The sequence below is a fragment of the Myodes glareolus genome, chromosome 11 (genome assembly GCF_982192425.1).
Source record: "Myodes glareolus chromosome 11, mMyoGla1.1, whole genome shotgun sequence".
Lineage (NCBI taxonomy): Eukaryota > Metazoa > Chordata > Mammalia > Rodentia > Cricetidae > Myodes > Myodes glareolus.
The window spans coordinates 56,700,550-56,721,992 of NC_142036.1; the positions used below are offsets into that span (position 1 = coordinate 56,700,550).

The 21,443-nt window shown below is 41.5% G+C and overlaps 1 protein-coding gene, 1 long non-coding RNA gene and 1 other non-coding gene across 4 annotated transcripts in view; 2 read left to right on the forward strand and 1 right to left on the reverse strand.

Annotated features, from left to right (window-relative positions):
• Positions 1-3,872: 3,872 nt before the first annotated feature.
• On the forward strand, positions 3,873-4,172 carry LOC146892386 (signal recognition particle RNA). Its single transcript, XR_015004646.1, has one exon.
• Positions 4,173-8,197: 4,025 nt separating this feature from the next.
• Nemf (nuclear export mediator factor) overlaps positions 8,198-21,443 on the forward strand; it is a 53,769-nt gene continuing 40,523 nt past the window's right edge. For both annotated transcript variants that reach the window (XM_048415936.3, XM_085697582.2), the window contains exons 1-7: positions 8,198-8,346; positions 8,963-9,031; positions 9,175-9,277; positions 10,776-10,901; positions 12,994-13,142; positions 14,753-14,820; positions 19,573-19,659. In XM_048415936.3, the coding sequence (XP_048271893.1) occupies positions 8,288-8,346; positions 8,963-9,031; positions 9,175-9,277; positions 10,776-10,901; positions 12,994-13,142; positions 14,753-14,820; positions 19,573-19,659 (661 nt within the window). In that variant the 5' untranslated portion in view covers positions 8,198-8,287. The remainder of the gene's footprint in view (positions 8,347-8,962; positions 9,032-9,174; positions 9,278-10,775; positions 10,902-12,993; positions 13,143-14,752; positions 14,821-19,572; positions 19,660-21,443) is intronic.
• Positions 15,860-20,161, reverse strand: LOC146892388 (uncharacterized). Its single transcript, XR_015004443.2, has 3 exons — positions 19,862-20,161; positions 16,444-16,493; positions 15,860-16,198 (listed from the first exon to the last, which is right to left on the reverse strand). It is a non-coding gene; the product is annotated as an uncharacterized LOC146892388 (long non-coding RNA).

Genomic DNA, 21,443 nt, shown 5'->3' on the forward strand with positions numbered 1-21,443 from the left:
AAGTAACTTTTTTTTTTGGTTTGGGTTTTTCGAGACAGGGTTTTTTTTCTGTAGCTTTGGAGCCTGTCCTGGAACTTGCTCTGTAGACCAGGCTGACCTCGAATTCAGAGATTCCAACGGCCTCAGCCTCCAGAGTGCTGGAATTAAAGGCATGGGCCACCACTGCCCAGCTTGGTTAAGTAACTTTTAACCGTTGGGAATTAGCCTGAGAGTTAACCTGACACACAAAAAAATTGGTTTTTGTTTTTTTGTTTTTGAGAGTTTCTCAACTAACTCAAGCTGGCAACAGGTCGGCTACTTAGTTAAGGCTGACCTTGAACTTTGATCCTATTACCTCCACCTCTCAGGTGCTAAGATTACAGGTACGCTCCACCATGAATCAGATTATGGGACGTTGGGGATCTAACCCTGGAATACAGGGTTTCACGCAAATTGGGCAAGCACTTTGTGAACTAAGCTACATTATCAGCCTAATTTTTGTTTTGATAAAAAAAAATTAATGCCATTAAAATGAACTCCTCCAAACAAGGTGCTGCAAACGTGTGCTATATTAAAGTGTAATTCTAGTGATTTCGTAGCTATTATTAAATGTAATGAGTCAAGGTCAGATTACAAGATACGCGTCCCTAAAATGCAAATAAAGTCTGTTCTAATAAATATCCTGTATGCAGTATCAGGTGACCTCATTATGGCGAACTGCAGAAAAGACTGTCCACGATGGGGAAGCAAGGGCTTGGTTTGGAGGGCGAAGCTCACAGACGAATAATAGTTTAAACCGCCAACCCAGTTCGCGCCGAATAATCAGTTCTCTTCGCGCTCAGCAGGGGCCCTAACCCGCCCCTCCCTGGCCCCGCCCTTCCGTTACCAGCCCCGCCCCTCTTTCCGTTGTGGGGCCCCGCCCCTCTATTGAGAGCCCTCGCGCCCTGCGAGCTTCGGCCCTGAGTCCCTTGAGTTGGGGCTGGGAACTGAAGCCCTGAACCCGTTCGTGGAAAGCTCGTCTATAACCTCTGCGCTTGCAGCCGTCCTTCCCCAGCGTCCTGTCCGCGTCCAGCTTCTCCCTGGTCCTGTGCGGCTCCCCAGGTGGCTGCTTTTGTCTAACGACCAAGACCCTGCAGGAAGCATTTCCGTCTGACCCCTCGCTCCTCTAGGTTTTATGTCTTCCTAGGATTAATTTAGAAACATCGTGAGTCCTAAGATGTGCTTCGTAGACAGGTCTACATTCCATCTGTGGCAAGAGTGTTATCTACGACAATGTTCAGGTCTACATTCCATTTGCGGCGAGAGTGTTATCTACGACAATGTTCAGCGCCCAAGATTCCCCATGATAATAGGTTACATTTCAAAAATTCCGTACTGGGCTCCCATGCAGCAGCAGCAGGATCTCCCCGGAGCATTTCATTAAAAAATAAATAAATTAATTAATTTTTTAAAAAAAGGAAGGAAAACCCACTCCACCAGACACTACCTTGGGTGCACTAAGAAGCAAACAACTACGGTCCCTGGTGACAGCCTCCTGTTTCTGCTACTGAGGATCCAGAGATAGGATTGCTTTAATTTGGGATTCCAGTTCAACCTGGGCAACACCTCAAAACCTATTTAAACTCAACCAACTACGCTTATGTACAATCCACTAAACAGCCCTATTATATCGGTCACTAATTCATAAAACAGGTTAAATCTGTATGGTAGCTATAGTAACCGATAGTGATTCAACCTACACAACCATAAGGATTAATAAAATTAAATATTTACTGCTACTAAAGGATAGTAACAAGAAAGGCGGAAAATAATTTTTCATTTGATAAAGTTGGTATAGACTATGCATAGAGATTGTGGGAGTAACTAGAAAGTTGGTTTTTACAGGTTGAGAATAACATGCCATCGGGTGCCCTGTAGATGCCGGAGTTCTTTTGGTTCTTCACCTTTTTGCTTTGTTTTTGTTTTATTTTTTGTTTCTCAAGACAGAGTTTCTCAGTAGCTATGGAGCTGGAACTAGCTCTTGTAGACCAGTCTGGCCTCGAACTCACAGAGATTCGCTTGCCTCTGCCTCCCTAGTGCTGGGATTAAAGATGTGCACCACCAGTGCCCGGTTGGTTCTTCACCTTTCTAAATTCTACTTATCTAGGGGTTTTCTCTTGTGAATGTCCCTCTATCAGTTATAGCAACAGGGGTCACATATTAGATATCCTGCATATCAGAGATTTACATTATAACAGTAGCAAAATTACAGTTATGAAATAGCAACAAAATACATCGTTGGGGGGGGGCACCAAACATGAGCAACTGTATTAAAGGGTTGCGGCATTCAGAAGGCTGAGAACCAACTTAGTTAAAGAATACTGTGATGATACAGAGGGCCCCAAATATAGTGATTTAAAAGCCGGAGCTGGCCGAGTGACTCAACGTTACTCATATTTAGACACTGGTTTCTTTCTTCCTAAGGCTGTCCCATGTCCCAGATGGGTTCCCCGCACCTCCTCCTGATTTGCAGGCTAGGTTAAAACTGGGGCACTGCATCTAGTCATCATTGGCGCCGTCTAGCGTGGGAGCAAAGCAAATGGACAGAAGGGTTTTTTTTGAGATGCGCCTCAAATTTCGTGTGGTTGAAGACGGCTTTTAACTCTTGACCTTCGAAGTCTCATACTTAGCTCTGGGATTCCAGGAGTGTGCCACCCTGGAATTTTATTTTATTTTTAAACAAGTTACAAATCACACCACTTTTCATTCGTGTGCCACTGGTGAGAACTCGAAATGTTAGGAAACTATGAAATGTTTGGGATATCAAACCAAAATATATTAATGTAATAATAGGGGCAAGAGATTTTGGGTACAACCAACCTTCAGCAACACCCTCGTTTTTGTTTAATTCCTTAAGAGGAGCTCTTTAGTTTACACTGGGTCTCTGTTGCTCTCAATCAAAATCATTGCACCCTCCTTCTTCAGGTCCCAGCTTCTGTTTTACGTTGGAAAGAGGTGTGAAGGGAATAATTGTTTTAAAGTGAAATCTCAGGGTGGAATGGGAGAAAGGAGAGGGGGGAGGAGATAGAAACTTTTGGTGAAGGAGTTTTTACTGAGTTTAGAGACCACGAAGGGTTTATCTTCCAGGAAGGTCTAAAGATTAGACTTAGAGGAGGGGGGGGGATGGGAAAGGGTTAAAAGACTTCTTCCTTCTGAAAGGCCAAAAAGTGAAGTTATCTGCAGCAAGGACAGGGGAGGGGGGGGAGGGGAGGAGAGGGAACTCGGGAAACTCAGAAGGGGTCTGCTACAAACCCTTCTATGGTCGGAGTTTTTTCTCTCCTCTTAAATGCCTTCTTAACCCAAGCTTGTTCTAAAACACTACAAAACACAACACACTGTAAGGAATCCACGTCCACCCCAATCTGCTTACTATCTTTCCTCCAACAGAGAAACCCAAAACCAGTGATAGATGTCCTAGGTTTCATTCCTTCCTGCTGAGACCGGGCTAGTCTTGGCACCTTAGCGCACCCCTAACCTCTGCCACTAGGGGTCGTGCTATACAGTATTTAGGTGCCTCGCTTGTAAATAGCATCTCCCAAAGGATGCAGCGGGGACTTCAGGCCTGAGAAGCAACGCGATTCAGAGCAACAGGATTGGGGCTCTCCCTTCCCCTCTTGCGGCGTATACAGCTACGGCCAAGAAAACACAGGGCAATTTTTGAATTAAACACACGATTTGGAACAAAACGCAAGGCTCCAGCGGAAGAAGGCGGGGTCAGGTGACATCACGCGGCCTCAGCCTCTAGACAGCCTGGCGCTGGGCGTGTCTGAACATTGTGACCAAAGGCTTCGCCATGCCTCCGGTGACGTCACTGCAGCCAAACCTCTAGTATCTTCCCGGACGCGCTGTCGATCGCCGGGCGCGGTGGCGCACGCCTGTAGTCCCAGCTACTCGGGAGGCTGAGACAGGAGGATCGCTTGAGTCCAGGAGTTCTGGGCTGTAGTGCGCTATGCCGATCGGGTGTCCGCACTAAGTTCGGCATCAATATGGTGACCTCCCGGGAGCGGGGGACCACCAGGTTGCCTAAGGAGGGGTGAACCGGCCCAGGTCGGAAACGGAGCAGGTCAAAACTCCCGTGCTGATCAGTAGTGGGATCGCGCCTGTGAATAGCCACTGCACTCCAGCCTGGACAACATAGCGAGACCCCGTCTCTTTTTAGTGCCTTTTTAGTCTTATGAACGACAGTTTGCTAAGTAAATTTATTTTCAAGATTTATTTCAAAGGATTTGGTCAACACGGGGGTTAAAATTTACGAGGTTTGCTCAAGCTATTCAGGAACGCGTAGCGCCTCACTACTGACTCCTACCGGAGAATAGTCAAAACATATCACGAAAAAGGATGTTATTATCCAAGGAACCAGCAGGGACTGCTAGTTTTTTTAAAAGCGGTTGGAGAAAAACTGCCGTCTCATAAAACACACTTTCTCAAGTAACTTGTGTCGCTAAGTGGCAACTGATAAATTTAACTATGTCTGTGTTCCCGACTTCAGTTCTTAGCTGGATATTTTTCTGTCATTTCTATAATGTCTTTCTAGCTTTTTTTTTTTAAATACACGCTTCTGTATTCATTTGTGTTAAGTCTTATTGCAGATGTATACAGAACACCCTTTAAAAACTTGGAAGCCACGCCGAATCCTTATCAAAAGGACAGAAAAAATTTAAATCATGCATATTTACTAGATGGAAACAGCAGAGATGCTAAGTATTAAAAAAAAACACAAAAAACAAAAAACAAAAACAAAAAAAACGTACCCTCTCCCTACTACAAAAATAGAGACAAAACAATTTTAGTATATCTCATTCCAATTTTTTCTCCTAACTAGATCCCTAAATTTGATCCACAGCAGCTTAGCTGTGTCTGTAAGCACTACATCAGAGTAGCTAGCTACCTTCTTAGCCCTGGAATTGTGATCGCCTTAGTCCTTTCTGAGACCGATAGAACTTCTCAGCTTTATGGAACCTAACCATGAGAGATGGCAAAATTTCTCTCTCCTCAGAAGATGTCAGTATTCCAACATTTGACACTGTAGGGGAAAGAGAAGACTTCAAAGATTCTATTAACTTTGGGGTCATGAGGTAGGAAGGTTATTCGGATGGGCCAAATATAATCCAAGGGCCCTTATAAAAAGATGCGAGTGCTAGAATTATGGAAGGAGATAGGGTCTGGAAGCAGAGAGCAGAACCATTCAGGATCACGGATGAAGGAATATGACCACTTTGGGAGCTGTGAGAGACAATGCAAGAGATTTTCCGGAGACACCCACACACCCAACACAGACACATACATGTAGAGGAATGCAGCTCTGCAAATCCTTTTATGACTTCTGACCCTCAGAATGCTAAGAGAATAAACATGTCTTATAGGAGTAGAGAAAGCCGCACGTGAATGTGTTGCTGATATAGGCACATCCATGCAAGGACTCCAAGGATGCCCACTGAGACCCACAGAAGAACGGCAAAGCCTTCCCCCTAGGACGAGGTTCAGAGGATGACAGTCTTCCTCTGGTTCAAGTATGGATGTTGACAGTATGTGCAGAAGTGTCCACATCTTTCTCCCCCCTGGATGTTTACAGCCTGAAGACAGCTTCCCGACAAAAACTGCTCGTATTGAGATGACAGTAAACCTGTCTCCTTGATCCAGCTGTATACCATAAACTCAGCCTCCCTGTTTAACTGGATGTCGTACCCCTACCTCTCCGTTCAACTCTGGATAAAAATAAATAGGTAAACCTGCTGAGCTCACGGCAGAGGCTGTAGTTTCTCCATCTGATGCCAGCTTTCTGTCTGGGTGTCTGTCTTTTCCTCATCCCCTACTGCCCTAGTCAGAGCCATCCCTGGATGCTGTGCATGCTCAAGGCATTGCATTCTTTACATCTCTACACTTGTGGCTGTTGTAGCAGCAACAGAAGCCATTTGCAGAGGGAGTAAAGCTTCATGGGTAATGCAGCAAAACTGAGAGCTGAGCAGATTCGTGCCCGTTGCTCTTCTGCCACATGCCTGTATTTTATTTTAAATATTCTGTTGGTCACTTTTTATGTCAGTTCTTTCTACCTGCGTCTATACCTCTGCGTGTGTTTTGGCTATACACTTAACCTTCAATTGTATTTAGGACAGAAAATATTTTTGTTGTTTTTTTGAGACAGGGTTTCTCTGTATAGATTTGGAGCCTATCCTGGGACTCGCTCTGTAGACCAAGCTGGCCTCAACCTCACAGAGATTCACCTGCCTCTGTCCCCCTGAGTGCTGGGATTAAAGGCGTATGCCACCACTGTCAAGCTCAGAAAAAAAAAAATTGATGCTCACTACAGAATGCTGTGATATGGATACACTTCGAGCGCTGGAATCTTGATGCCCCATGGAGTCATGTGGAGGTGACAGAATCTTTAACAGTTGGGGCTTAAATGTTACCCGGTAAGTGGTTAGAAAACTGGGAACCCTGTGTCTCAGAATCAGTACTATTCTTGGGAGAAAATCGTTTCACTCCCATGAGAGAAAACTGTTAAAAGATGCCTGGCCAGGCAATGGTGCTCAGGCCTTTAATCTCGGTGCACAGGCCTTTAATCTCAGCACTCAAGAGGCAGAGAGGCAGATCTCTGAGTTTGAGGCCAGCCTGGTCTACAGAGTGAGTTCCAGGACAGCCAGGACTACAGAGAAACCCTGTTTCAAAAAAACCAAACAAAACAAAAAGAGGAGGAGGAGGAGAGAGAAGCAGCGGCTGCCTGGCCTCTGGTCCCTGCAGTTCCCGTCTCACCTGTCCCTGTCCTCACCCTGTCACAGTGATGTCGCCTGTGACAGCCCTCCTTAAATTCGAAACAGGCAAGACCACTCAGTCTCAGGTTTCCAGCACTCAAAATTGTGGAGTAAGTGAACTTTATCATGTAACCTTTGGCATTTTGTTCCAGCAACAGAAAACAGATGAAGACATTTGCCAGCGTTAATAGTTTATGATTTGGGCATGGCAGTTTGTACCTTTGATACCGAGGAGACTGGGGTCAGAGGGAGGCTGAGGCCACCCTGGGTTATATGGTTTAGAGCAGTCTTGACTATACAACATACTCTGTTTCAAAAAAACCCAAAACAGTAATTACAAAAATCCTTAGGTCTTTAGATACCTGAATCCGACCCTTTCCTGATTCTGGTGTTTTATTCAGAGGGATTTCATTTGAATGCTTATGACTTTTAACTTCTAAGTACAGATATCACTAGTGTAAAACTTGTCACTTTGTTAAGTGTGTTGGTAATTTCAGTTGAGGCAAGAGAAGAGAGAAGTCTAAGGCAGCCTGGGATACATAGCAAGAGCCCATCTCAAAAACAACCACACACATTTCAGTTGAGGCAAGAGAAGAGAGAATTCTAAGGCAGCCTGGGCTACATAGCAAGAGCCCATCTCAAAAACAACCACACACACACACACACACACACACACCCTTCCACTGCCCAAAACTAATAGATTTTTATAGATTTTTGTTTTTAGTTTGAACTTTATTACTAATACTAGAACTTTTAAAAAGAAAAAAAGAATAGACTAGCGTATATTTGAGCCCAGAATAATTCATGAATCGCAGAATCAGAAGTTCAGAGAAGGCTGGGATGTGGGCGAGGAGTAATTATTCTCGTTTTCCCACGGGAACTCTCGCTTTATTTTTATCTGACATCTTAGCGAAATTCTTGAATATTTGAGGTGCCAGGGATTTATGAAACCCAGGCTGTATAGCACCCACCACATTCAAGGTATCTAACAGTACGCCGCAGAAGCCTACTTCGGATCCAGCCAACCAAATAAAAGCCCCTCTCTAGGGCTCGTCTGGATGCGGACACGCCAACCGTTCGGTTTTCTCTGGGCTCAAATTCGCGTTCGGAAAGCGCCCTTGCTCTTCCACCCGGAGCGCCAGCGCCTTCCTGGGAAAATTATCCTTCAACTCGCTTCAAGATTGTCACTGAGCTCCAGGGCCGCTGTTGTGGCCGACATGGATCCAGCCCCAAACGCAAGGGACAAGGGGTCGGTACTAATCCTGTCGGTGTCCAAGGAAGGGACGCAGATTCGAGAAGGTAGTTGGCCCTATTTCGAGTTGTTTTGATATAGTGAGAAAAAACCAGAGCTGACCCTGATTTCACAAAATGTTTCAGTTACAGGACGCAGACTCGCTTCAAGGAATATTGGGTCGTCCGGGCTGCCGTAGCGACGAGCTGAGCGCGCGTGCGCAGGAGCCAAGCGGCCGGGCGTCGGGTCAGCAGCTGAGAGGACTGCGGTAGCGACTCGTCCCCTAGCCATGAAGAGCCGCTTCAGCACCATTGATCTCCGCGCGGTGCTCGCCGAGCTGAATGCGAGGTATGGTGGTGCGGGTGAGCAGGCTCGCGCCAGGAGACCCGGCAGCGGGCGGCCGCGAGCTGGGCCCGGGATCCCCACGGTCGTCCCGGTACCCCGGGAATTGGTGGGGCCTGGAGGCCGACCTCGGAGCCGGTGCCCTCGGGGTGCCCCCGGGGACGCGTGCCTGCGTGCTGCCGTTCCCGGGCGCTGGTTCGTCGGCGTCCTGCCTGGACGGCCTGAGTACCCAAGCGAACGTTTGGCTTCTCTGGAACTCCCATCCTTCAATCCCAAGGAGAGGGAGCAGTGCCATTCAGTTGTGGTTCGCAGACCGGTTCTGAACTTGGCTCTTCCTCAGCTGTGGGAGCTCTGTCGTATTTTCGTGGGGCTCGGCAATTCCCGCCCCACGTAATAAATTAGTTAGATTCAGTTTTACTGTGTTTCCCCCAAAGCCCTGGGCCGGTTCAATTGAAAGAAGTTGTTTGGTGTTCCTGATGTTTAAATGGCTACTGTTAATGGGGGGAGGGGTTAACTTTAATAGGCGGTCCTGATACCCAGTTGAAGAGTTCCCTGTCTTTGGACGGAAAGTTTTGCTTCATGCAAGAGCATGATTTTGTTACATTTCTTTTTATCTTTACAGCTTGCTAGGAATGAGAGTGAACAACGTTTATGATGTGGATAACAAGACATATCTTATTCGGCTTCAAAAGTAAGTATGTTTTATAGGCTTCTTTTTGGTAAATAGATATGACATTGTTGTTGTTTTTTAACCTGCGTTTTAGTTTTTTTTTCCCCCCCAGAAAGTGAACTTTGGCAAATCTCTAAAGAAAAATTTGGTTTTCTCTTGAACAGACCTGATTTTAAAGCTACGTTGTTACTTGAATCTGGTATACGTATTCACACAACAGAATTTGAGTGGCCTAAGAACATGATGCCATCTAGTTTTGCCATGAAGGTAAATTTTAAGTTTGAAGCTAATTTTTAAAACTACATTATTCATTCATTCATTTCATTAATGTGGGAGTGTGTATATGTAGGTGGAATCAACAGACAGGCACAAGTTGGGGCTCTCAAGTGAATGTCAGGACAACCTGTGGGGAGTCAGTTCTCCTGCTATAAGGTGAGGGGTAGGGGCTACGATCCAACTCAGATCCTCAGACTTGGTGTATGTACCTTAACGTGCTGGCATAGTTAGTCTTTCTCTCCTGCCTACCAAATAACCGCACAGAGACTTCCTACTATGAAAACTTGGCCGATAGCTTAGGCTTGTTCCTAACTAGCTCTTATAACTTAAATTAACCCATATTTTTATAAATCTGTGTACTACTACATGGCTTTTACCTCTGTCCCATTTTATGTGGTCCACTCATTTGATGTCTGTCTGGCTTCTATATCTTCCTTTCCAGCATTCTCTCTGCCCTGAAAATCCTGCCTAGCTATTGGCTGTTTAGCTTTTTATTTAAACCAATCACAGTGACATATCTTCACACAGTGTCAAAGGAATATTTCACAACATTTTGCCCTGGAACTTCTTCCTTTTTGTTGTTGTTGTTTTCCAGGCAGGGTTTCTCTGTGTAGATCAGACTGGTCTCAAACTCAGAGATCCACCTGCCTCGCCTCCCTTGCCTCCCGAGTGCTGGAACCAAAGGCATGTGGCTCCATTCCCAGCTTGGAATGTGTTGTCTAGACCAGACTGACCTCAAATTTGGGATGCTCTTTCTTCCTGTGCTAAGATTACAGGAGTTTGCCTTCATGTGTCATTCTTAACAGAATACTTGGGTTTTGTGGCTCATGCCTATAACCCCAGTGATAGGGGGACTGAGGTAGGATGGTTAGTCTGAGCTACTGAGTGACATTTGCCTCAAAAAACAGAAAGCATTTATGAGTTAAGTCTATTTGTCTATTTAAATAATAAGATTTTTTTTTTTTTGCAGAAGAGCAGAAGGTATTTTAAATAAATAGAGAGCTACTGGTGTATGAAATAAGAAGGGCAGTGCCCAGTATATGGTAAATCAGTGGTTCCCCTGGTTCTCATCATTATTCTAAAAAATAGAATACAATACAACTGCTTCAGTTAAAAGTTATTAAAATAAGGACTTAAGGATTTTCCCACCCACTGAGGACTGTCAGGATGACTCAGTGGACAAAAACTACAAGGCTAATGAGCTGAGTTTGATTCCTGGAGTACAGAGAGAACCTATTCATGCAGGTTATTTATAGACCTGCACACGCACACTGTGGCATGCATATGTTACCACTCATATCCCAAGTAAATAAATACGTAAAAAAAAAAATTCTTCTGATTATCATTTGTAAGCTTTTGTTTTATGACCATACTATTTTATTTACCACTTAAATATTCTCGATGACAAAACAGTTTTCATAAACTAGTACCAAGTGGTTAAGAATTTACTTTTATTGCATAAGTGCTTTTTTCTTCTGTTTCTTGCTAGTGTCGAAAACACTTGAAGAGTCGGAGATTAGTCAGTGTAAAACAACTTGGTGTGGATAGAATTGTGGATTTCCAATTTGGAAGTGATGAAGCTGCTTATCATTTAATCATTGAGCTCTATGATAGGGTGAGTTCACTTGAGAGGAGCGAAGGAATAGAATAATGTGCCCTATTTGTTTTTCACTTCTTTCTTTTGGTGTCATGTTTAAGGTGCTCATCATGTTCAACGCTATTGTTTTAATTTGATGATGGTAAGCATTATTTTAGTTCTACATCTTTGCTAATACTTTTCTCTTTTTTTAGTTTTTTTCAAGACTGGCTTTCTTTGTGTAGCTCTGACTGTCTTAGAACTCACTCTGTAGAACTGACTGGCTTCAAACTCAATTGGGTGAATACTGAGAATTTATATATGAAAATTGCTCTCTCCTTCTGTGTACCAGAATTTGACCTTCTAGCTTTCCTGTCTGAAATTTTGAGGATTGATGTATTTAGGGTTGATTAGACTGTGTGTAAAGAGGATTACTATAACTTAAGATCAACTTAAGAAACTGAGAAATACAAATTTACAATAAATTTGGACCAATGAGATGGCTCAGCAGCTAAAAGTGCTTGCCATGAAGCCTGAAGACCTGAGTTCATTCCCTGGAACCTATATAAAAGTGGAAGGAGAGAACCAACTCCACAAACCTGCCCTCTGACCTTTACACACACACTGTGACAACACTGTGACACATTCATATGCTACCTCCACCACCACACACACAATACACATACATACACATATACATACATGCATACATACATATATGTGTGTATATGTGTACATACACACAGAATAATAAAATTTAAAACCTTTTTTAGTTACACCTAGTTTAGTAGGAACCGCTCTGAGAAAAGTAACGAAAGATCAGAAAATAGCATAGCAGGGGAGGGATTATTCAACTAGTGCTTTAAATTTTGTAAAAAAAAAAAAAGATTTCCATTAACGGGGTAGTGATGGCACATGCCTTTAATCCCAGCACTCAGGAGGCAGAGGCAGGAGCATCTCTGTGAGTTGGAGGCCAGCTTGGTCTACAGAGTGAGTTTCGGAACAGTGAGGGCTATACAGAGAAACCCTGTCTAGGAAAAAAAAAAGGCCCTTTGCCTAGTTGCTGCAGAGGTCAGAAGAAGGTGCCAAATTTCTTGGAACTGGTGTTACAAATGGTTAGGCACCATATGGGTATTGGGAATTGAACACTAGTCCTCTGGAAGAGTAACAAGTTCTCTTAAACTTCTGAGCCATCTCTCCAGCCACCTAATTTTTTTAAATGGATCTTTTAAAAAGATATTTTTTTTATTTTTAATTGTGTGTATTTGTACATGTGCAAATACACACATGCATTTGAATGTAAATGCTCACAGAGGAAAAAAAAATCCTCAGATTCCCTTGAACTGAAGTAAAAGGCAGTGGTAAGTTGCCTGCCATGGGTGCCGGAAACTGAACTCAGGTCCTATGCAATAGCAGTGTGTACTCTTAAGCACTGAGCAATTTCCCCAGCCTGCTTTCAAAAACAGTGCTCCCTGTGTATCCTAGGCTGGCCTGGAATCTGGAATCTTCCTTCCTGAACCTTCTGAATGTTGAGATTATAGTTTTGCCCCACCACTGCTGGCTACACTGTTGTCCTGTTCTAGACATACTACACTATTTCATAATTCCATGCATTTGCATTTCATGTTCTCTTCACCTGAATATTTTGAAACTTGGAACTTTTGTTATTGATTTGTGAGACAGACTCACATACTTGAGTCTGACCTCAAATTGCTATATAGGCAGGAATTACTTTGCACTCATTGATATCCTACCAATTTCTAAGTGCTGGGATTATAAGCGTGTGCCATCATGCCTAGCTTTGGCACACTTATTAAAGGCACTCAACTGTTAGGTTTTCATAGTGAAAACTTCAGTTAACTTGTGCAGTACCGAGACAAAGAACATAAAGTTGCTGTAGGTTCTTTGCTGTAGATTAGCTCTAGGTTACTTCCAACTTGGAGCTCTTAGAATTCATTTCACAGCCTATTGGATCAGTGCAAGGAGCCCTTCTTAGATGTGCCTGCTGCTTTCTGTTTTGCAGCTTCATTTCTGTAACTATTCGTGGGTCTTCTGAGACATCTTTATCAGTTTTTAAGATGTTTCAAGACTGATTTGGAAAAACATTAAGTCATATTTTACTCTATTGCAGGGGAACATTGTTCTCACAGATTATGAGTACCTAATTTTAAATATCCTAAGGTTTCGAACTGACGAAGCAGATGATGTTAAGTTTGCTGTTCGTGAACGCTATCCCATTGATCATGCTAGAGCTGCTGAACCTTTGTTGACTTTAGAAACGTAAGTGTTTATATAATCATATATTGTACTAAAAAGTAAGCTAGATTATGTTTCAGAATCAGAAAAATTAAATTAAAAATGTTTAGTTGTATAACACTGGACTGTATAAACATGCATATAAGCAATTAACTTTATTTCTGGATAGCAAATGTTTCCCTCTACCCCTTCTCTTCCCTCCCTCTCGCTCTTTCTTTTAAGGCAAGGTCTTATTGTGCAGCAGCTCTGGCCGGCTTAGAACTCTGTATGTAAACCAGGCTGGCCTTGAACTAACAAAGATCCCCTTGCTTTGCCTCCAGATGGCTGGGATTAAGGCATACACCACCATGCCCAGACCTCAAGTGTATGTCTTTTTATACTATAGTTTGAGATACTAAATGCTTCTGATTTCTTGGCAAAGTGAGCTGCTGACTTCACTGTTCTGTGAAAAGACAGATACATTAGGCAGGCAGAATATAGCATGGGATAGACATTCTGGTTTATTTAGGAAAAAACGAAAGGATAAGGTAATGATTAATTAATTATAACATCTCTGACTATTAGACTTTGCTACCTAGTAGTCTACTTGGTGGTCTTCGAAGCTCAGCATTCCTCAGAATTCGGGGTTTGCTGAACTGTAAGCTGCTCCACCTTTGCCGTTTCAGTAGAGTCAAGAGGGTGCATTTATTTATAACAGGTTCTCTAGTTTGGGGGCTGCATCAAAACAAACAGAATCCTTAAGAGTTCTTAGTAAATCTTTTTTGTTGTTGTTTTTCTTTTGTTTGTTTACTTTTGGTTTTTCAAGACAAGGTTTCTCTGTAGCTTGGAGCCTGTACTGGAACTTGCTCTGTAGACCAGGCTGGCATTGAACTCACAGAGATCCACCTGCCTCTGAGTGCTGGAGGTGTGCACCACCACAGCCCGGCTAGAGTTCTTAGCAAATCTTTAATTAGGTCTTACTATTGCAGATATTCAGATATAGTATGTAAATTTACAAACAACATGTAACTTTTATATAGAAATGCATTTTTCATGTCACTGTGATGGTAGACAATTCATGACTTTGTTGAAAAGTACTGATTTCTTATAGGAAACCTGGATTTAAGTCTCACGTTACCATTCAAGAACCTTCTAATTGTTGATAAATTATGAGCATGTGTATGTGTGTGTTGATACAGGGTCTGTGTAGCCTAGTCTGGCCTTGAACTTAGGGTGTTCCATCTATCTTCAACTCACAATTATAAGCATATATATCACCACACCCAGCTCTAACTTAAAAAAATAATTCTTTCAAAATGTGTGTCTGTGTCTGTGTGTATCTGTGTGCCACAGAGGCTAGAAGAGGGCATTAGATCCCCTGGAGCTGGAATTTAGATGGTTGTGGTCTACCAATTGCAAGTGCTGGGTACTGAACTCTGGTCCTCTGTAAGAGCAAATGTTCTTAACCTCTGAGCCATCTCTAGCCCCATGGATAAATTACTTTCTGAACAAGTTTTTCGTATTTACAAGAAGAATTTCTGTTACACTTCAGACTCTTGTAAAGATTAAATAAATTGGTATAAAGGTAATATGAATGTGAATGATACTATAAAGTATTAACTCTAAGATAAAATGTCTGCCAATTTTGTCCACAGATTAACTGAAGTGATAACTAGTGCTCCTAAAGGTGAACTGCTGAAGAGAGTTCTTAATCCATTACTTCGTGAGTACTCCTGCATTGTATGTAAGATGTTTGTGTGTAACACTTTCAGGAATATATTTTAAAAAATTTTCCCCTTTCAAAAAATTGAAGAGGGGACTGGAAAGATACTCAAGTTGAGGTCACAGCGCCATTCCCAATGGTTTACAGCCCTTGTAACTCCAGCTCCAGGAATTTAACACCCTCTGCTGGCTTTCACGGGTATCATGAGGCATACATTTACACAAGTGTACACACAAATAAAAAGAAAGCATTATTATTATTTTTTGAGCAAGAAGTTAAAAGGGATCTTTTGAGTAAGTATGGTTTTCTCAAAGAAAGAAGTTTTTTGTTTGTTTTGTGACACTGAGCATTGAGCCCATGACTTTTTGGTAACGAGCATCCATCTACCACTAAGTCTCATTGTCCTAAAAGATGGGAATTTTTATAGTGGTTAGATCTAATTGAAAAACAGTGCAAATGGAGCTGGGGGTATAGCTCAGTTAGTAGTGTGCTTTCTTAGCATTCACAAAGCCCTGTGCTCAGTCCCCAGCATTATGTAAAAGTGGCCTGGTGGTACATACCACCTGTAATTGCAGTACTCTTGGGAGGCAGGAGGATCAGAAGTATAAGACCATCCCTTGGCTTTGTAGTCAGCTCAAGGCCAGCTTGGGATAGATGTATGAGGAGCCCTTCTCTCAGAAAATAATTGTAGTGCTGCAGAGATGGCTTAGTGGGGATGCGTGCTTGCTGCTCCTGAGGATCGAGTTCAGCTCCAGCACCCACACTTGGCTTCAAATGCCTGGAGCTCCAGTTCTAGGGTTTCAACACTATTCTGGCCTCCATGGGCTCTTGTATGTACTTGATTCAAATCAACCCGTAAACATAATACACATAAATAACACATCTTTTAAAAGAATAAAAGTGATATAGAATATGTTATCAGTACCTCAGTATTGTAGAATTCAGATCATTTGGTTTTCTTCCAAATAACTCATTTAATAACCACTTAACTTAGTTATTTCTATTTATTTATTTTATTTCTTATAAAATTTGTGGACCTCAAGGCTGATAGCATCTGCCAGAGACTCATCCTCTCCAAGCTCTAAGCTTTGCCTGATTCTTTTGTCTGTTTGGTTTGGTTTGGTTTTGACACAGGCATGGCTCAGCCAGCCTTGAACTTGTTATGTAGACCAGGCAACTTTAAACTCAGGGTGATCCTCCTGCTACCATTTTATTGGCATGTTTTTATGGCTTTTGAATTGAGGTTGTTTAAATACTCTTAGCTCTTTCTTTGTTCCTCTTGAAGCCTTTGACTGTCCTTTTGTGTTTCATCATACAGTTTAGGGTTGGGATGTTGCTTTCTACAACAACAACAATCTGCTAGGATTCCGATGAGGTTCTGTGGGGAGAACAACAGTCTTAATTTACAGAGTCTTCTGTGAACAAAGAACTTCTCACTACTTATTTAGATTTTGTTTTAATTTTCAGTATTTTACAGTTTTTATATATAAATTTTATTCTTAAGTGCCTAGATTTTCTTTTTGTGTTGTTAGTTTTTAAATATTACTAAGCATGATAGCTCAAGCCTTTAATACCAGCACCTGGAAAGAGAGGCAGGCAGATCCCTATAAGTTTGAGGCTAACCTGGTTTATGTAGGGAGTTCCAGGACAGCTATGACATCGTGAGATCCTGTCTGCAAAATAAAAAACAAAACAATAATTTTATGTTAATTTATTTTGTGAGAGTGGGCACACTCATGCCATGGTGCACAATGGATATTAGTCAGAAGACAATTTGACAGAAGTCAGTTCTTCCGATGTGTGGGTCCTGAGGATTGAACTCAGGTCATTAGACTTGGTAGTGGCAACCATTATCTGTTGAGCCATCTCGCTGGCCCATGGAATTGTTTCCTTAATTTTTTTTTTTTTGTTAAGAATACAATTGATTTTTAAAAAAGATTTGTTTTTATTTTATATACACGTGTGAGTACCTTCATGTATATATGTGTACCACATGTATGTCTAGTGTCCACACTGGTCAAAAGAGGTAGTCATGTCCCCTGGAACTGGTATCACAGTGGTGTGAGCTGTTGTATTGTTTAACATCTTCTCTAAGAATAGCAAGTTTTCTTAATTACTGAACCATCTCTCTAGTCCCCCAATTGATATTTCTATATTTTGATAGTTATGTAAACTTGATTTTTTTATCTTTCAGAGCTAATAAAGTCATTTAGTCTAGAAGATTTAGTGTGTGTGTGTGTGTGTGTGTGTGTGTGTGTGTGTATGCATGTGCGCTTGTGCGCGTGTGCGCTCGCGCTTGTGTGTGTTTTTAGGAATTTTTCCCATATAGGGTCTTATCTCCTCTGAGAATAAAGCTACTTTTTCTGTTTTAATCTGAATGCTTTTGAATATTTATATCTTTTTAAAAAATAATTTATGTGTATGGGTATTTCAACTGCATGTGTGTCTGCTAAGATTTATTTATATACTTTATGTATATGGGTGCTTTGTCCACAAACAAGAAAAGGGCATCAGATTCCCACTATAAATGGTTGTGAGCCATCATGTACATGCTGGGAACTGAACTTAAGCCCTCTGAAAGTGTGCTCTTGACTACTGAGCCATCTCTCCAGCCCCAGTTAATTCTATTTTATGACACTAGCTGTGATCTCTAGTACAATGCTGAATAGCGATGGTAAAAACGAATAAATAGCCTTATCTTTTACCTCATCTGAGAGAGAATATCTTTAGTGTTTTATTAGTAAATATGGTATATTATAGTTTTTTTTAAATTGGTATTCATTGGCAGATGAAAATGGTTCTTTTTGTTGAGTGTTTTTTGTTTGTCTGTTTTTTTGTTTTTTTAAGACAGGGTATCACTGTAGCTTTGGAGCCTGTCCTGGAACTCCTTCTATAGACCAGGCTGGCCTCAAACTCACAGAGATCCATGTGTGTCTGCCTCCTGAGAGCTGGAATTAAAGTTGTGCACCACCACCGCCTGGCTTATCAAGTGTTTTTTTAAATAGAAATTGGTGGTGGGCTTTTCTGCATCTCACTAATATATGGTTCTATAAATATGACTGTGTTCTGGGAATATCCTTTATCTTATTAGCCAATTGTTTGTTTTAATTTAACCCCCCTCCGAGTTGTTTGATATTGATCAAATCTTCCATCTTACACCAAGCTATATCCTGGGCTCTCTCTTTTTTTAATTTTATGCCTCAATGTTTTGTGTGTGTGTGTGTGTGTGTGCATGCGTGTATGTGTGTGTGTGTGCCCGATGCTTATGGAGTCAGAAGAGAGCACTGAATCCCTTGGAAGTGGATTTACAGATGGTTGTAAACTACCCTGTGGGTTCTGGGAACTGTACCTATGTTCTCTACAAGAGCAGTAAGGGCTCTCTTAACCACTGAGCCATCTCTGTTTCGCCTCCCACACACCCACTTTTAAGTTTTTGCTGTGTCTCTACTGTGTAGCACAAGCTGGATTCTAACTTGGGATCCTGCTGTCTCAGCCTTTTGGGATAGCAAGCATGTTCCAGCAGGCCCAACATTTTTTAAAATCTAGTATCTAATAAAAATTGTATGTATTATTAGGGTAACAAGATTTTAGTATACATGTACAACGTTTTTACTTACCTACTGCTTTAAATATTGGTCATTTCTCTGGAGTAAAAACTTTCTAAATACTTTCTCCTAGCTTTTTCAAATGTACAATACATTAATGTTATGTTTAGTCACCCTACTGTGCAGTAATGTACCAGAACTTTATACTCTAACTCAGTACCCACTGATCAACTTTTCTCTAACCTGTCATACCTAGTCCCTTGATAACCACTCTACGTTTCTGAGGTTTAATTTTTTTAGATTTTATATACTGTGAAATAGTTCTTGTGTTTCTATACCTAGCTTATATCACTTAACATAATAATGTACAGTTCCATTCTTCTTACTGCAAATGACAAAATGACAGGATTTCATTCTTTTTAATGGACAAATAGCATTCCATCCAACGTGTGTTTATATGTGTGTATGTGTACATATAATTTGTATTTGAGACAGTCTGTCTATGTAGTGCTGGTTGTCTTATGTAACTCATTTTATAGGGTGATACTTCATTATTGTTTTGGTGTGTATTTTGTGGAAAATCAGTGATCTTGTACAACTTTATTTTATTTATGTGTGGGTATTTATATGTGCCATTGCCTGTAGGGCTCAGAGGCGTCAGATCCTCCTGGAACTGCAGTTAAGTTCAGTTGTGAGTTGCCTGATGTGGGTGCTGGGAATCACACTTGGGCCTTAACTGCTGAACTATTTCTCCAACTTGTGTAGAACATGTTTTTCATAACTTTTGGCCATTTTTTAGAAACAAATCAACCTTGAATTACAGTGATAAATCCCTCCTGGTCATGGTTTATAATTTTCCTTAATTTTTTTGTGGTATTCAGGATCAAGCCTAGGGTTTTTTTTTTGTTGTTTGTTTGTTTGTTTGTTTTATGTGCTCAGCAGGTACTCTGTCACTGAACTACATTTCTAGTTAATCTTATGTATGTGTTTCTTAATGCTGTTAAATACCTGTAACATGCACCAATTCTCTGCTTATTGTAATTTCAGACTCCTTTCAGGTCTTAATTCTCAAACCATTTGAAAAGAAGTAAAATTACTTTCACTGCTATTTATGTTGAGTAGGTTATTCATACTGAGCTATAAATTTATAGTGTTTTAAATGCGAAGTTTTATAGGAAAATAGTAACAATACTCTTTGCTTTTATAGCTTATGGACCCGCTCTCATTGAACACTGTCTTATAGAAAATGGGTTCGCTGGTAATGTCAAAGTGGATGAAAAATTTGAAAGCAAAGGTATGTCTATATGGTTCAGATTTTGTTCAGATTTAATTTGTTTCCATTTTCCTTTGGTCCTTTTTCTTTGAAGTTTCATTTTGCTGGAAATTGAACCTAAGACCCCATAAGTGCTAGAAAAAATGTACTGCTGATAAACACTTCGTTTATTTTCTTTTCTTTGATTTGATTTTTTTTTTTTTTTTGGAAATGTTTCTCTTACCTTGTAGCGCGATGTCATCTTGCACTCTGAGTCTTCCTGCCCCAGCCAGTGGACGCTGAGGTCACAGGTGTGCTCGCTCACCTGGTCGTCCTTCCCTCTTCTATTCTTTCCGTTTTAACATGTTTGGAGTGTTTTGCTTCCTTGTGTATCTGTTTGTTGTGTGCTTGCCTGGTGCCCTGGAAGGCCAGAAGAAGGTGTCAGATCTCCTGGGACTGGGGTTACAACCCATGTGAGCCACCATGGTGGTTGCTGGGGATTGAACTTGTGTCCTCTGGAAGAACAGCCAGTGCTCTTAACTGCTGAGCCATCTCTCTAGCCTTTGGCCCTTGGTGTTTGGTTTTTGTTTTTTTCTAGAAATAATTTAACTTTTTAAAGTTCTAAGTAAATGGATAACTCTAGACTTAAAAAACTTTGGTCTGGGATTGACAGGACAGTTCAGCAGGTAAAGCACTTCCTATCAAGCCTGAGGACCATAAGTTTGATCTCCAGGATCTACCTGGTGGGAGGAAAGAACCAGTTCCGCTCTCTGTCCTCTGACCTCCACAATTGAGCTCTGCCCCCGCCACAGTGTGTGTCTGTGTGTGTGTGTAAATATAAAAAGATATACAAGGATAAATAATGGTGGTTCAAGGGAGTGGGGGGAATAGGAGGGTATTGGGAGGAGGGGAGGAAGTGGAAAATTTTTTATAAATAAATGAATAAATAAATAAATAAAATAATGGTGGTTCATATCTGTAATCCCAACACTAAGAGTAGATTTTGGTGAGTTTGAGGACAGTCTGGACTACATAGTGAGTCCCTGTCTTAAAAAACCAAAAAAAAAAAAAACCCCAAAAAAACCCAGTGAACAAAAATTTGACCAGAGTATCCTGCACATATGGGCTTTCCTCCATTCTTCCTTCATTGTGAACATTTATCCCTGTTAATAAGCACTTTGGTCTTCATACCTTTGGGCTTTATAACACTTCTTTTCATACCCCTAATTTTTACCATTTGCTGCCATCTTCATTAGCTGGATTACTAGCCTTCGGACTTACAGTACTGGGTGCATCTAGAAATAACATTCATCACACATTTGAATTTCTACAGTTCTGTAGAGTGGCTGCATGATGAAATTAGGTTCTGCTAACCACTTGTGGAAGCTCACTTTTCAGAATAAGATGAGTAAGAAAGGGCCGATGAGATGGCCCAATGGAAGGGTACTTGCTCCCAAGCCTGATGACCTGAGTTTGATCCCAGGATCAAACTGACTCCTGCAAGCTGTCCACTAATCTCCACATGCACACTGAAGCACACACACAAACACAATAAATCAATAAAAGTAATAAATTCTTTAAAGCTGTTATTTAAAAAGTAAAGGAAATGTAAGGAAGATTTGTTCTTGGAAAAACTTTAACTTGTCTAACCTTGTATGATGTTTGAAACATCAGTAGTGTTTGAGGGTTATTGATCATTTCCTAAGGTATTGCAATAATTTTCATTTTAGAAATGAAATGTTGGGCTGGAGAGATGGCTCAGCAGTTAAGAGCATTTCCTGCTCTTCCAAAGGTCCTGAGTTCAATTCCCAGCAACCATATGGTGG